This window comes from Glycine max, chromosome 7, assembly GCF_000004515.6.
Source record: "Glycine max cultivar Williams 82 chromosome 7, Glycine_max_v4.0, whole genome shotgun sequence".
NCBI classification, from domain to species: Eukaryota; Viridiplantae; Streptophyta; class Magnoliopsida; order Fabales; family Fabaceae; genus Glycine; species Glycine max.
This window is the reverse complement of record NC_038243.2, coordinates 7,443,397-7,457,313: the sequence shown is the minus strand read 5'-3', so window position 1 is coordinate 7,457,313 and position 13,917 is coordinate 7,443,397. Positions and strand designations below refer to the sequence as shown.

The 13,917-nt window shown below is 32.5% G+C and overlaps 1 protein-coding gene across 1 annotated transcript; it reads left to right on the top strand.

The window, feature by feature from the left end:
- Nucleotides 1-1,898: 1,898 nt before the first annotated feature.
- On the top strand, nucleotides 1,899-13,189 carry LOC100777838 (calcium-dependent lipid-binding protein). The gene is made up of 12 exons (XM_003528852.5): nucleotides 1,899-2,190; nucleotides 2,327-2,460; nucleotides 5,530-5,631; nucleotides 5,721-5,771; nucleotides 7,573-7,693; nucleotides 9,218-9,339; nucleotides 9,488-9,586; nucleotides 10,170-10,250; nucleotides 10,340-10,425; nucleotides 11,201-11,426; nucleotides 12,141-12,305; nucleotides 12,525-13,189. Exons 2-12 carry the CDS (start codon nucleotides 2,356-2,358, stop codon nucleotides 12,939-12,941), a joined length of 1,575 nt encoding a protein of 524 aa, XP_003528900.1. The 5' UTR covers nucleotides 1,899-2,190; nucleotides 2,327-2,355; the 3' UTR covers nucleotides 12,942-13,189.
- The last annotated feature ends 728 nt before the right edge of the window (nucleotides 13,190-13,917 follow it).

The window sequence follows — 13,917 nt, the reverse complement described above, 5'->3', positions numbered from 1 at the left end:
TTGTGGTACACACCTCTTTTACTCTGTTGTGATTGTTCATTTTTCCTTTCTTTAAATCCCTAATTTGTTCTGCTAGTGCATTACTACACAAAAAAAATCTCTCATTTTAAATTCCTAATTTTCTCTCATTTTACGTTAATGTATGTTAACGAGTTCACCGACCCATTTTTTATATAAATTAAGGTTTTCACTTTAAGACAAACACCTAATTAGCTTTAAAATCATATTTTTCGTCGATTGTAATTTGGAAGACAATTAATAAAAATGCAAATAAAAATAATTAGGTGATTCTTTATCTTTGAGGGAAATTCTTAGATTCTATTTGATAATCATGATGCGAAAGGCCTTTAATAGAATTAGGCACATTACCTACAACTAGTTAGTAGTTACGATGCTTGTTTTCATTACAAGAACGTATAGTACCACCATGATTATTCTTATAATTTCATCTTTATAATTAGTTTTTATAATTATTTTTTACTAATTGTCTAATTTCATTCTTATAAATGATGGTGGAGCTACTACTATTGCTGGACCTAGATTCAACAAATCTAGTAAACTAACATCTTGACATTCAATAGATAAAGAATCAATCAAGATGGGACTATACGTGAATTGTATGAAAAAAAATTGTATCAGACCAACTCTAGAGTTAACTCGCTACGAGTTTACGAGTCTACTTGTACTCTGCGAGTTGACTCTTGAGTAAACTCTATAAATTTTCAGTCAACTCGGTAGACTCTCGAGTTTACCACCGAGTCAACGAGTTAGCAAGTTAAAAAAATTAGACCAAAATGTAAGTCATTTTTTATTATTTTCTATGTGTTTAACATTTAACATATATTCATTTAGCGTGCTATTTTCAAATAGAAAATTCTTAACTTTAATAATACCAAACTTAATAACATCAAATCCTCGATGAGAATGATCTACAATTACTATAACTTCTACAAGTTATTGTATACTAGTGATGTATTATTACTAGACTTGATTATTTAAATATTCTGAACTTTGTGATACTGTTTTGCTTTATTATATTGGTGAAATGTTTAATTAGTATGTTATTTATAGATATTTTGATATTATTTTTATATGAAGTAAACTCTTACGAGTCTGTGAGTTGAGTCTACCAGTCGAGTTCATGAAATTCTCACAGCGTAAACTCTCAAGTTTGATAACCTTGAAACCAACTAAAATTATTTGATTTAAAACGGAACCAAACGGGTCCGTGAATTGTCTTGCCCGGAAAGAGTTGGTCTGGAAAGTTAAGGTAACACATGATTTGCCCAGAAAATTTGGTTAGGCTGTGGATATTGTAAGACACGGACACAGTTAAAGCAGCCAAAAGAGACAAATTCCAAGTGTCATCAAAGCACTGGAAATAACAACCTCCATTATTTCACTTTGCTATGATATTTTTCCATTACCAAACGGTCCAAACTCCAAACTCTCAATACTCATACACCCAAGACATGTAATTTTCTGAATTAGTAGCTGATTTCACAATGTAATTTGACAAATATTAATAATGTATTTTTAACATATTTTTTTAAAGTTTAATAGCTACTCTCAACAACAACAACAAAGAAATCATTAATATAGTTTTTAAAATAATTATTATAAAAAAAATTATAAATATAATAACTTATTGTTGTTTGTAAAATTATTTATTTTAATTATGTTTTTTTATCATTGATTAAAAATTAAAAAAAATATTATGGAATTTCAATTATTATTCAATAAACTTTCCTAAAAAAATTTATTTTTAATAATTTTTTATCAATAAAAAAAGAGAATTTTAGTAGAAGTATGCCAAAAAGAAAATAAACCAGCAGAGAAGTAAATAAAATTGCAGAAAATAAAAGTAGTATAAATCCGCTATAAAAAAAAAAGTGACAACAATGTTGAAGATGTGGAGACCCTACAGCTCAGCTAGAAAGGCTTTAATGCTATGTTTTTAATCCTGTGGAGGGAGAGAGGATGAACCCACAGCACTGAAAGTAACGTTAGAAACGAGAAAGTTTGCATTATTCACAATTTCGAAAACTCACTCAGAGTGGAGAAGGGAGTCCCACACATCCTAGCATTAACAAGAAGAAGAAAAAAAAATCAACGCTTTGGGTTTTTCTCTTGGCTGCAACTTTTGGTCTCTCCGCAGAATCTCGTTCCAATTGGAGTTCATCCTCTAAAGTAAGACCCTTTGAGCTGTTTTTCTCGAATTTCACTGAAAGTTTCGTTTTTTTTTTTACTTGAATTTGTGCTTTTTTCTCATGTGGGTGTGTTTGTCTTTGGTTTGACTTTTGGGTTTGTGTTTTTGTGTTGGAAGGGGGAAGGTGGTGTTTGGAATCTGGGAAAATGGGTTTGTTTTCTGGGATTTTTATGGGGGTGTTGTTCGGCATCGCATTGATGGCTGGATGGGCGCGCATGATGAAGTACCGAAGTGCCAAACGAATTGCAAAGGTATGAGTTTTGGTGGTTTTTGTTTTTAGTTCATTCATGCTTTGACTTTGGTTTTGTTGATTAATGCTTGAGATATGGTGTGGATTTCATTGTACTAGGCAATGTTGGAAAAATTGTTGATCAACAGAGAAGTGATAAGTAGGTGGCTTTTTCAGTTTTTAGTACTGTTCTCTCGGGTCAGAATTAGAGTTTTATCTCGATAATCTATGTTAACAATTAATAGAAACCTTTATTATGTGTATTACCAAGGTGAAACTCCAATTCTGATAGGAAGACAGTACCAAAAACACCTACTACAGAATTGCATTTAGGTTTTGTCCTTGATAAAAATTGGGTGAGCATTGGGTTCATGGGAGTGTCAAACTGTCAGCAATCAATCCACTGGTGAATTTTAATAAAACTTATCATATGGGAGGGGTGTAAGTAATCAATCTTAGAAAGGATCTCATAGGGAAACAATACTGAGTTTGAATGATGAATACTATAAGTGATAGAATGAAACATCATGTCTCAAAAGAGGTTGGTAGGAGAAGAGTGCATAATATTCTTTTCTTAAGCAATTGGTTTGGTCAAAAGAACCTTAAGGATACGCTTTATCAATTTACAGAATTTCTATCTCAGTAAAAAGCAGAAGGAGAACCTTGTATCAGTTGTATGCAATACCTCTGGATTAGATTTTTCTTTTAGGCAGTAAAATACAATCCTTCATTGCCTTCCACAACTGATGTGGAAATTAAGATGTTGAAATAATAACCTTTACCGCACTATTTCTGTTTATAACTATTAACCACTAATTTAATTTTAAACCATTATTAGCTTTATGAGTTATGATTAAAATACTCAAATTCCCTTTATATTAAAAATGTTACAATTAATCTCAAATTCTCAATAACAACATTAAAGCAAACGAATGAGATTTTTGGATCTTTAAACTTATGAATTCTATTTATTTTTTTCTGCCTCCTGCATGAAGTACAGTTGTGCATAAGCTTTTTCTGTTCTTTAAATGTTAGTTGCATCTCCTAGCTGTGATGCCCCTCATTATTATTACCCTTCACATTGCACAAACTCACATTTTTCTGTTCTCTGATTTGCCTTTTCATACTGACTTGAGAAGTGAACAAGTCAAGATGATGTAGGACTGACTGAAAAGACCTGGCTACAGTCTCATCCTAGTTTTTTTTTTCATACTTTCTTTGAATGATAGAGAAGTTAGTGAATCTTATTCCTGCTCAACTCAAAACTATTTTCTGCTTATTCATAAAACAGTTTGAACTCTGGATTCTTCTGGCGAGTTTTCTTCTAAATCCTATTTTCAGTTTCTAAACTTCATTTCTAGGAATTAAGTTTCCAACTTGGCAAGTCCATTTCTTTGCCCTTGAACTTGTCATGGGATAGGATTATGTTTGTGACCTCTCTTGAATCTTTACATATGTTGTTATATCCAGTATTTCTCTCTCCCTATTTGTATTCTTCTATACTTTCTAATAAAGTTTTTTTTTATATTAAAACAATTTAAGTTGTGGAAAATTAAAACATGGTGGTGATATACTGTGGTGGTGGGATCTCAAGAATGCGATTGCTTGAATTTTCAGGGTGAAGACAAATTTCCATCACTTTAGATTGCTTACAAATTACAATTAAATTTCATGATAAAAATGGCAAATAAATATAGCAGGGGTATGGGGTTTTAATGTGTTAACATGTTTTTGAGTAGATGGAATGAAATAGTGGAAGAGATGGGATTGGGATGAAGTGGAAATAATGTTCCCTTATTTGAATATTTATAAAAGAAATCACTTAGAATGTACAAACAATTTAAAAGTTTTTTATACTACCATCCAATCATAAATTATCATTGATGGGATAAATTTGTTAACTTTTATAATAATTACCTTAATAGTTATCTTTAGGATGATTTCTTATTAGTTGACAATGTAATTTTTTTTTACACGGATAGTGCATGAAAATTAAATTTTGTAAGAAATTAATTAGTGAATGAGATTAATAGATTAGTAGAATGCATAAATTTAAACTTTCAACCAAGCCCTTAAATATTGCAAACAAATATAGACTTATGACATACAACTAGGGAAAGTGACAACCCAGCATTTCATTCTTCTCCCCTGGCTGAAATAGCATCCAACCACTGGAACGATTTCTCATACCCCTCTGTTCCACAGTTCCCCTTATCCAAACAGAATACCATCCCCTGTAGTTTCAAAATGAACAGCAGGATGTGCAATTCTGATTCTGAATTTCACCCTTAAAATTTACTATACTAAATTTCAAAAGAAAATTTATCAATCAATATATTAAATCTAAGGACCAAAATGATTTGAAATGTTCCAGTCCAAATAGAGCCTAAAAGTTTTGAAATGTATGTAGGAATGAGAAACAAAGAGAAAGGAGACAGTTGAAAATTTAGCCTGTTTGATTTGAAAAAACTTTTTCTTCTTCCATTTCTTGTTTTGACAAATAATAACAAAATATGCTCCTTTCTTTCCTGTTTTCAAATATTTGTACAAGAAATAGTGAAACAACTTTCAAAGTTATCACTAAGTTCAACTTAAATCTCTATTCTTTCTCTGAAAGTATGATATAAATGCATGAATGCATCATGCATTTGTTTTCAGTGTGTGTTGTCTTATGTTTCCTTTGTCTTCCTGAATCCTGCATCAATCAAAGTAGAAGGAATTTTGGATTGCCATCGTTGATGTGACTTATTAGAATTGGAAACTAAATGTATATCATGTTTTGCAATTGCTTGTCATGATTCATTGTTTGATGAATTCATAAAGATAACTCTGTTGAGAAACTGCATAATGTCCCATTATAAGATTTTATAGATGGAGTATGTTGGGAGGGAAACTTTGAATCAGAAATCCTTGCATGTTGAATAACAATCAATACTGTTTTCTGTATATAACGAGTTACAAGATTATCAATTAATTTATCTATTTTTTACATAAGTTGTGTTCTAAGCTGTTCATATTTTCTATTTAAAAAATTGTCCTGTTTTAACAATTTTTTTCTTGTCTTAATGTTCATTATTTATTTGCTTTGCAGGCAGCTGACATTAAACTCCTTGGATCCCTTAATAGAGATGATTTGAAGAAAATTTGTGGTGATAATTTGCCTGAGTGGATATCTTTTCCTGTATATGAACAGGTGGATTTGACATAGTTTTACACAGTGCACCTATTATTCTAGTATGATTGTGTAGTGTGTATAACTCTTCCTTGCATGGGCTTTTACAGGTGAAATGGCTAAACAAGAAACTGACCAAACTTTGGCCATTTGTAGCAGAAGTGAGTATGCTTGCACGCTCATTATGTATTTGTATAGTAATTTACAACAGTTTGGGCAGTGTCATTCATTGATTTCTTACAAGATTTGTTTTATATGTTTGAACTTAAATGTTCCCAAAATTTCTGTAGCTAGGCATGTTATTTTTTAGAATGTAGATTGCTTATTATTGGAAAGTCGCTATAGTTGCGGTCACCCCTAGCCTGCCTTAGTTGTGGCCTCTTTGGGGCTGCCTTATTTGCAGTCTCAAGGGTGGTATTTAGTCTCACATTGAGTAAAAATATGGTTTATAGAACTTACAAAGCTTGGACAGTCTTCAACTTACAAGCCGGTTTTGTGGGGTTAAGTTAAGTCCTAAACCCAAATTCTAAAATGGTATAAGAACCTATCCTAGATTCATAGTTGAGCCATCTACGTTGTCACGCTCTAGGCTAGTAGCCCTAGACATGATGGAGAGTGTTAGAAAGTCGTCTTAATTCATTTAATTGTGTCACCCCTAACCTGCCTTAGTTGTGGCCTCTTTGGGGACTACCTCAATTTCAGTCTCAAGGGTAGTTTTTAATCTCACATTGACTAGAGATATGGATTAAATAGAACTTATAAAGCTTGGCCTATCCTTACCTTAAAACCAATTTTATGGGGTTGAGTTAGACTCTAAGCCTAAATTCTTAATTTTGGTATTAGAGTATATTGTTTCTAATACTCTATTTGAAAGAAAAAAAATTCCTTAAGTATCTAGCAATAACATTACACAAATATTTGTGTTCCAATAATAAATTCAACAGTTGAATCATTTGATATTATCTTTCTAATAATTTATCAATATTTATTTATGTTTTAAATAGCATACTATCTATCAAAATAAAATAGTGCGATGAAGTAGTAAATTGTTTTTGATTTGTATGAAATTTTGTAAAATTGATCTACTTTATAGGAACTTTCAACTTAACGATTGGATTGGTTAATTTCATATTTTTCAAAATTTATTTAGTGGTATAAATACACAATTTTGACTTTTGGTGTCAATTGATCTTGTCCACATATATAGAGAGAGAACAATTCCTATTTTAAGATTGTGAGAACTTTAAATTTAGGTCATACAACCATATATGGATGGTAAAGATTAAAAGTTATTTAGCAGTCACATGACCACTTAAATAAGTCATGTGCATTTTTTTTTAATCTTGACCATTCAAATAAGATCCAATGACATATATTTATAGTTCTTATTTCTTGTTGAAGATACCACATTGACTATAGATATTTGACCAAAATATAATATATATAAGTTGGGGGGAGGGACAATTCTCACCTCTTGAGCTAGCTTTTAAGGTTGAGTTAGGCTCAAATCCAAATTCTAAGATTGTTGTTGGGCCTATCAGACCTCCTACAAATGTATAGTCCTGCAACCTTTATGCTTGATATGTCTAGTCCTTGGTGTAAGGGAATTGTTCGAGATCCCACATCATCTAGAGATATAGCCAAAATAGAGTATACAAGGGTGGAGAACCCTCACTTATTGAGCTTGTTTTTGGGGTTATTCTAAGATTTCTCACAATAAGAAGTATTCTTATTTGATATTTTCCTTTCTTTTTTTTCTTCAAAATTTTTCTATACAATGTTGTATGTACCAATGTTCTATACAATATGCACCATGCTTTGCTTAGACACAAACCCCTTCTCTTTGTGTTCAGGCTCTTGGAGACCTTTTACGTTAAATTTCCTTGCAAACATAGAGGTGTTTTCCTGTTTTGCTTAAATAGATGATGTGATTTGATATTGATTGATTTTGTTTTCTTTTAGGCAGCAACCATGGTGATAAGAGAATCTGTTGAACCACTGCTAGAAGAGTACAGACCTCCAGGAATTACTTCATTGAAGTTCAGCAAGCTGTCACTTGGAAATGTGGCTCCGAAAATTGAAGGTATCAACAAATATCCTCAGCTCAATTTCCCCCCCAGTAAATTTACTACTGCACTTGAGTAATATTTTAATTCTGATAATGAAGCTGCTCTGTCTGTCTATATTGACAGCATTTCTTTTAGATTATGTCATATTTAAAATAAAATTGTGAGACCTTTTGTTGGATCAGGGTTTTGAAATTACCGAAGTCTGTCTTAATGGGTACCATAAGCTTGCTGATGGTATTTATTTTTACAGTATTTCTCCTGTAAACTATTTAAGGGGAAATTTTCAGTATTTAAGAATGCTAATCTTTATATGCTCTAATCCTTGTACACATTGCCCTTCGATCTTCATCTCGACTTCCTTGTGTATTATGTAGCATGTATGTGTTAGAGATGTAATATAAAGCCATTCATGTATCTTCACTTAATAGCTTAAGCTTTTTGGGATTGTTGGTTCGTCACAATTTGGTTTAGAGGATATTAGCCATATTTTCATTTGCCCTTAATTTTTTTGTGGGATTCAAAAAATAATTGAAAAGATAAATTCTCTTGTTTGAATTGTTTTATAGGTACTCATGTAAACCTAACTTGCATATCTACATCAAAAATTCCCATAAGATAAAATAAAATTCTTGTAATATATTGCAATCCATACTTTAAAGAAATCCTTTGTGGTGGGAAGCGGCATCGTGGGTGAATCTGGCGGGGGTATTTCCGCATCAACCGAGACATCATTTTATCCAGCATTTCTATGGAGTATATGACGGAGTGCATGCGCACAGATGGCAGTCGTGGTGGTTAGCACTGACTTATACAATCTGGAAGCATAGAAATAGCATCATCTTCTCCAATGCTGTTTTCAATGCTCATAATATAATGGACGAAGCACTGTTTTTGCTATGGACATGGCTCAGAAACTTAGAAAAGAATTTCACATCTCATTTTAATCAGTGGTATTCAAATATCAAAGATTGCTTTCTTCGGACACCAACATAGGGAAATAGATTAAAGCTCTGCACTATTATCCTATGTAGTTTTCTTTCAGCTTGTATAATATCAAGGCTTGTTATAGAATCAGCTATGATTCGTATTTATACAAATATGTATCGATTTAGTACCTCTGGTACTTAGTAATGAATATATTATATTTTTGGCTGATCAAAAAAAAAAAAATACTTTAAAGAAATCCCCCGATTGACTTATAAATAGTTATATGCTGGTAAAAGTCTTTGCTTGACCTGCCGATACTCTGCGTCTGTTTGCTTGCTTGCTTCCTATTGATGGATTGATAGATTAGAAGTCAAGATGATGGAAGCCATTTAGTAATCAATTTAGGCTAAAATACAACTTCGGTCCCCCTATTTTTCCCCATCTGCAATTTTGACCCCCTATAAAATAATAGAGACATGTATTCCCCTAGTTTTTGAAAATCAGGAAATTTGCATTTTCTTAACACTTGTGTGTTCTCTTTCCCTTTGTCAAAATTTCTGTTTATTTCATATGTAAAGAATTTTATATGCATAATTTGTTCATCCATGCAGGTATTCGTGTTCAGAGCTTAACCAAAGGTCAAATCATAATGGATATTGATTTCCGTTGGGGTGGTGATCCTAGTATTATTTTGGCTGTTGAAGCTGCACTTGTTGCATCAATCCCTATTCAGGTAAGACTTAGCTGAATCATAATTTCATCAATCCCTATTTTGTTGCATCAACCCATTGGGCTGTTGAAGCTGCACTTGTTGCATCATAATTTTGTGACATTCCTTTCACAAATTTTAAAAATTGAAGTTTTATTGTCTTTTCTTTCAGTTGAAGGATCTACAGGTTTTCACCATTGTCCGTGTGATATTCCAACTTGCTGAAGAGATCCCTTGCATTTCTGCTGTTGTTGTAGCTCTGCTTGCTGAGGTAATCCTTGCTGAAGGCATGTAAATGCATACGAAAGGATATAGTGGCTCTATCTTTATTGGTTTTTTGTTCCTCCTTTTTATTGCTATTCCGAAGTTTTTTAAAAATGATCTACTTGGTTTTTTTATCTTCCTTTTACAGTTGTCTTTGTGCAAACCCATTTGCGGACTACTTTAAATGTAGTTCAAAGCATTTGGATTGCCCATATGCTTTAGTTGCCTATGCATGTTGCCACTGCAAGATATGGTTAATTTGCATTACTTCTATGATTTTTCCATAAGAATCTATGTGTGAACAAGTGTGAAGTTGATTAAGCAAAAAACCAAGGTAGAAAGAGGTCCCTTCATATCAAACATATGTTAATTGAATTTAAATATCAACTTCAGTGACTCACCAAAGTGATGATGTTGGGGCCATTATTAGGACAATAAACTACTCAAAGATTGTGAATGGGGGGAGGGACACTACTGTTAATAACTAAACAGTTTTATTCTTCTCTTGGCCTAAATCTACATTCAAATTGAATTCTTGAAAATCTTTTTTTCACTCTTGGAATTTCTGACTTTTCCAAACATTTTATCAGCCAAAGCCCAGGATTGATTATACTCTGAAAGCTGTTGGTGGAAGTTTAACGGCTATTCCTGGAATCTCAGATATGATTGATGTGAGTTACTTGTTTTATGTACTGCATCTTTCACTTGACAGTTTTTGAAGTAGCATTTGTAACACTAATATTTACCCACCATTTTACAGGATACTGTGAACTCAATTGTTACTGACATGCTCCAATGGCCTCATAGGATTGTGGTTCCACTTGGTGGCATTCCTGTTGATACCAGGTAAATATTAATCTTCTGGAAGTTTTTGCTTTTGTTTTTATTCTTTCTGATTGCAGATAAAAACATGACTAGGTATGTTGCTATATTCTTTTAACAAAATTTTACATTTCAGTTTGAAAATTGTGTAAGAAGCAAAACAACAATATAGCCTTATCCCATGATGTTGGCTACCTTTGGGTTCAGTTAAAAAACCAAATTCCCAAGCATACTATTTTCCATGATATTCGTTTTAATAATTTTCTCGAATGTCCTTCTTAGTCTCTACCTTTTAATAAGGCTACAAACTTTGGAATCTACTCTCCTCATCAGTGGTTTAAGTGGCCCTTCTTTCCATATATCCAATCCACATTAACTTTTCTATCATCTTTTTCTTGATAGGTGTCACATCAATATTGCCATGTATGCAATCATTCTATATCATGTCCTTGTTTAATCACATATTCATCTTAACATTCTCATTTTTGCTACTTCTATTTTTTTTTATCCTGTTCTTTGTTTAAAGCCCAACGTTCACTATCATAGGGTATAGATAGTTGTATAGCAGTGTGATAAAACTCCCAATCTTATCAGATTTCCTTACCCAGAACAAATCAATCTGCAACTTTGAGATTCACTAGATGTTTCCCCTGCTTCTTTCGTGCAAATATCACATCTTTCAAACCCCTCCTTTGAAAAAAAAAATAAAGAAACTGGGAATGTTAATTTCAAGTTAGTGCTCAATTATGTTTAGAGTTACACTACATAAGCGGCACCTTTTTTTTTTATTTTCTTGCAGTGAACTGGAGCTTAAACCCCAGGGAAAACTTGCACTGACTGTAGTGAAAGCGACTGCTTTAAAGAATATGGAAATGATTGGAAAGTCAGATCCTTATGTAGTTGTGCATATTCGACCATTATTTAAGTATAAAACCAAGGTTATTGATAACAACTTGAATCCTACCTGGAATGAGAAATTTGAGTTGATTGCAGAAGACAAGGAGACCCAATCACTAATTCTTGAGGTTTTACCCAACTAATACTTTACCTCCTTTTTATGCCGCTCTCTTCTGCCTCCTTTCTTAGGGATATGCTGTGACATTTTTGTTTTCATAAATATATGCCCTTAAATTATGCTAATTACTTATTGAAGAATTTGAAAATTTTATTTTCATATATGTTCAATATATATGAAGATGAAAATCTGGTTAATTAATTGTCTGCTTGTGGTTTTGAAATTAATGTAAGATGATTAGAATTATGTTACATCTTCCCAAGTATGATTACTTTTGTTTCACAGCCCGGATGATTTGAATCTCCTAATTCTGATTGCAGACCATTCTTTTTTTGAAACTAGATTTTACTTGCAACACTAAAATTTTCTGTTTGTATATTTTGCTTCAAGTCACAAAATTTCTGGATCTGCCACCGTTGGCAGTTCTATAATCTCTGGTGGTAGATATTAGAATTTCTACTTGATTACTGACTCAAATGGCAGGTTTCCTATGCATGTCATTTCTTAAAATTTGGTGATAGTTTCTTTAATATTGACCAGAGGTTTTATGTTTTTATTTAACTTGGTTCAAACCAAGGGTTTCATCCATCTCTACACTGTTACAGCGGTTAATGTATAGATTTGAAATTCAATGTTTTTTCTCCCTATAACTCAAAATAAACTGTTTCTATACCTTGATTAATGTAAGAGTTAGCACAAATAATGTTCATTCCTCTCCAAACAGGTTCTTGATAAAGACATTGGACAAGATAAGCGATTGGGAATAGCACAGTTACCCCTTATTGATCTAGAAATACAAACTGAAAAGGAGATTGAATTGAGGCTGCTGCCCTCACTTGATACACTGAAGGTGAAAGATAAGAAGGATCGAGGAACCTTAACAGTAAAGGTATATGCAACGATCTATTTGTAGTTGATAGTGACATTATTATGGAGCTTTGTACTGTATACATAGATATAAATGTAAACTAAGAAAAAGAGAATATAAAGATTTTTCTCTTCCCTTCAGGTTTTCAGATCTTACTATCATTTGGATAATTTCTCCTATTTGTTGGTCACTTATAGCCCTCTTAGTTGATTCAAGATCATAACCAGGATGCAATTTCAGGTCATGTATTATCAGTTTAACAAGGAAGAGCAGCTGGTTGCACTAGAGGCAGAAAAGAAGATACTAGAAGAAAGGAAGAAACTGAAAGAAGCTGGAATGATAGGAAGCACGATGGATGCACTAGATGGAGCAGTATCAGTGGTAGGCTCTGGTGTTGGACTGGTTGGTACTGGTGTTGTTGCCGGTGCCGGTCTTGTGGGAAGTGGTATTGGTGCTGGAGCCGGGCTTGTTGGAAGCGGCATCGGTGCTGGAGTTGGTATTGTTGGGAGTGGTCTTGGAGCCGTTGGTAGTGGACTGAGCAAGGCAGGGAAGTTCATGGGAAGGACAATCACTGGTCATAGTGGCTCCAGAAAGAGTGGTTCTTCAACACCAGTCAACAATGCACTGGAGAATGGTGGTGGTGCAAAGCCTCTTTGATTCCTTCCTTTGTATTGTAAGACTAATGAATGGACCTTTGCAGGTTCAAGCTTTGCTAATAGATAGATTTCCTGTGTATGTGTTGCTTTCTTTTTTTACCATAATGTTTTCTCCAAGGCTGTATTAATCTACTAGATTGGCAAAATGGTAGCAGAAATATCAAGTTAGTTCTGTTGCATCATCTTTGTAATTATGCTTAACCTCAAGTTGTGATAAAACTCATCAAATTGTAAACATTCCTTATTTAATTCAGGTGCATGATGCAACTTGTATCATCCTTATTTATAATTATGTGAGACTTTGAGTTGGATTTGTAATAAAACATGAAAATTGTTAAAAATTCCTTATTTATTGGAAATCAATGTGGTTCAAAACAAAAGGGAATAAACATTCTAAGCTACTCCATAAATTTACTAAGATATAACATTAACAAATACTTTTCAATACTTGTTTTGACATATTTTTGCTAAAATATTAATCCAGCCTATAAATGAATGTGAAGTTTCGATTAGTAAATGGTTATTTTTAAAACTACTTTTTTGTACTGAATTCCACTACTCTTATGCCACTGATTAATCAGCATTCGCTTAACAAAATGGGACAGCAAACATTGTCGCTTTTGATTTTAGTAAATTTTTAAAATGTATTTATATGAAAATCATAAAAAGTGAGAAATGCATATAAATTAATTAGCATTAAGTCAATAAACTTATTATATATATATGATATGATAGGTTGTAATTGAATAACAATGTAAAGTTGTCTTATAATATTATTATATAGCTTATTTTATCAATACATATAATTATATATGGATAAAAAATATAATTATATACAATGCCAGTTATTTAATGCTCAAATAATGTGACCGTTCTAAAAATTCTCCACATAACACCATACTAAACATATATTAATTCAAACACCCCGAATTTTTTGTGATATTAAATATCATTGTCAAAAGAATGGCATCGCAAAT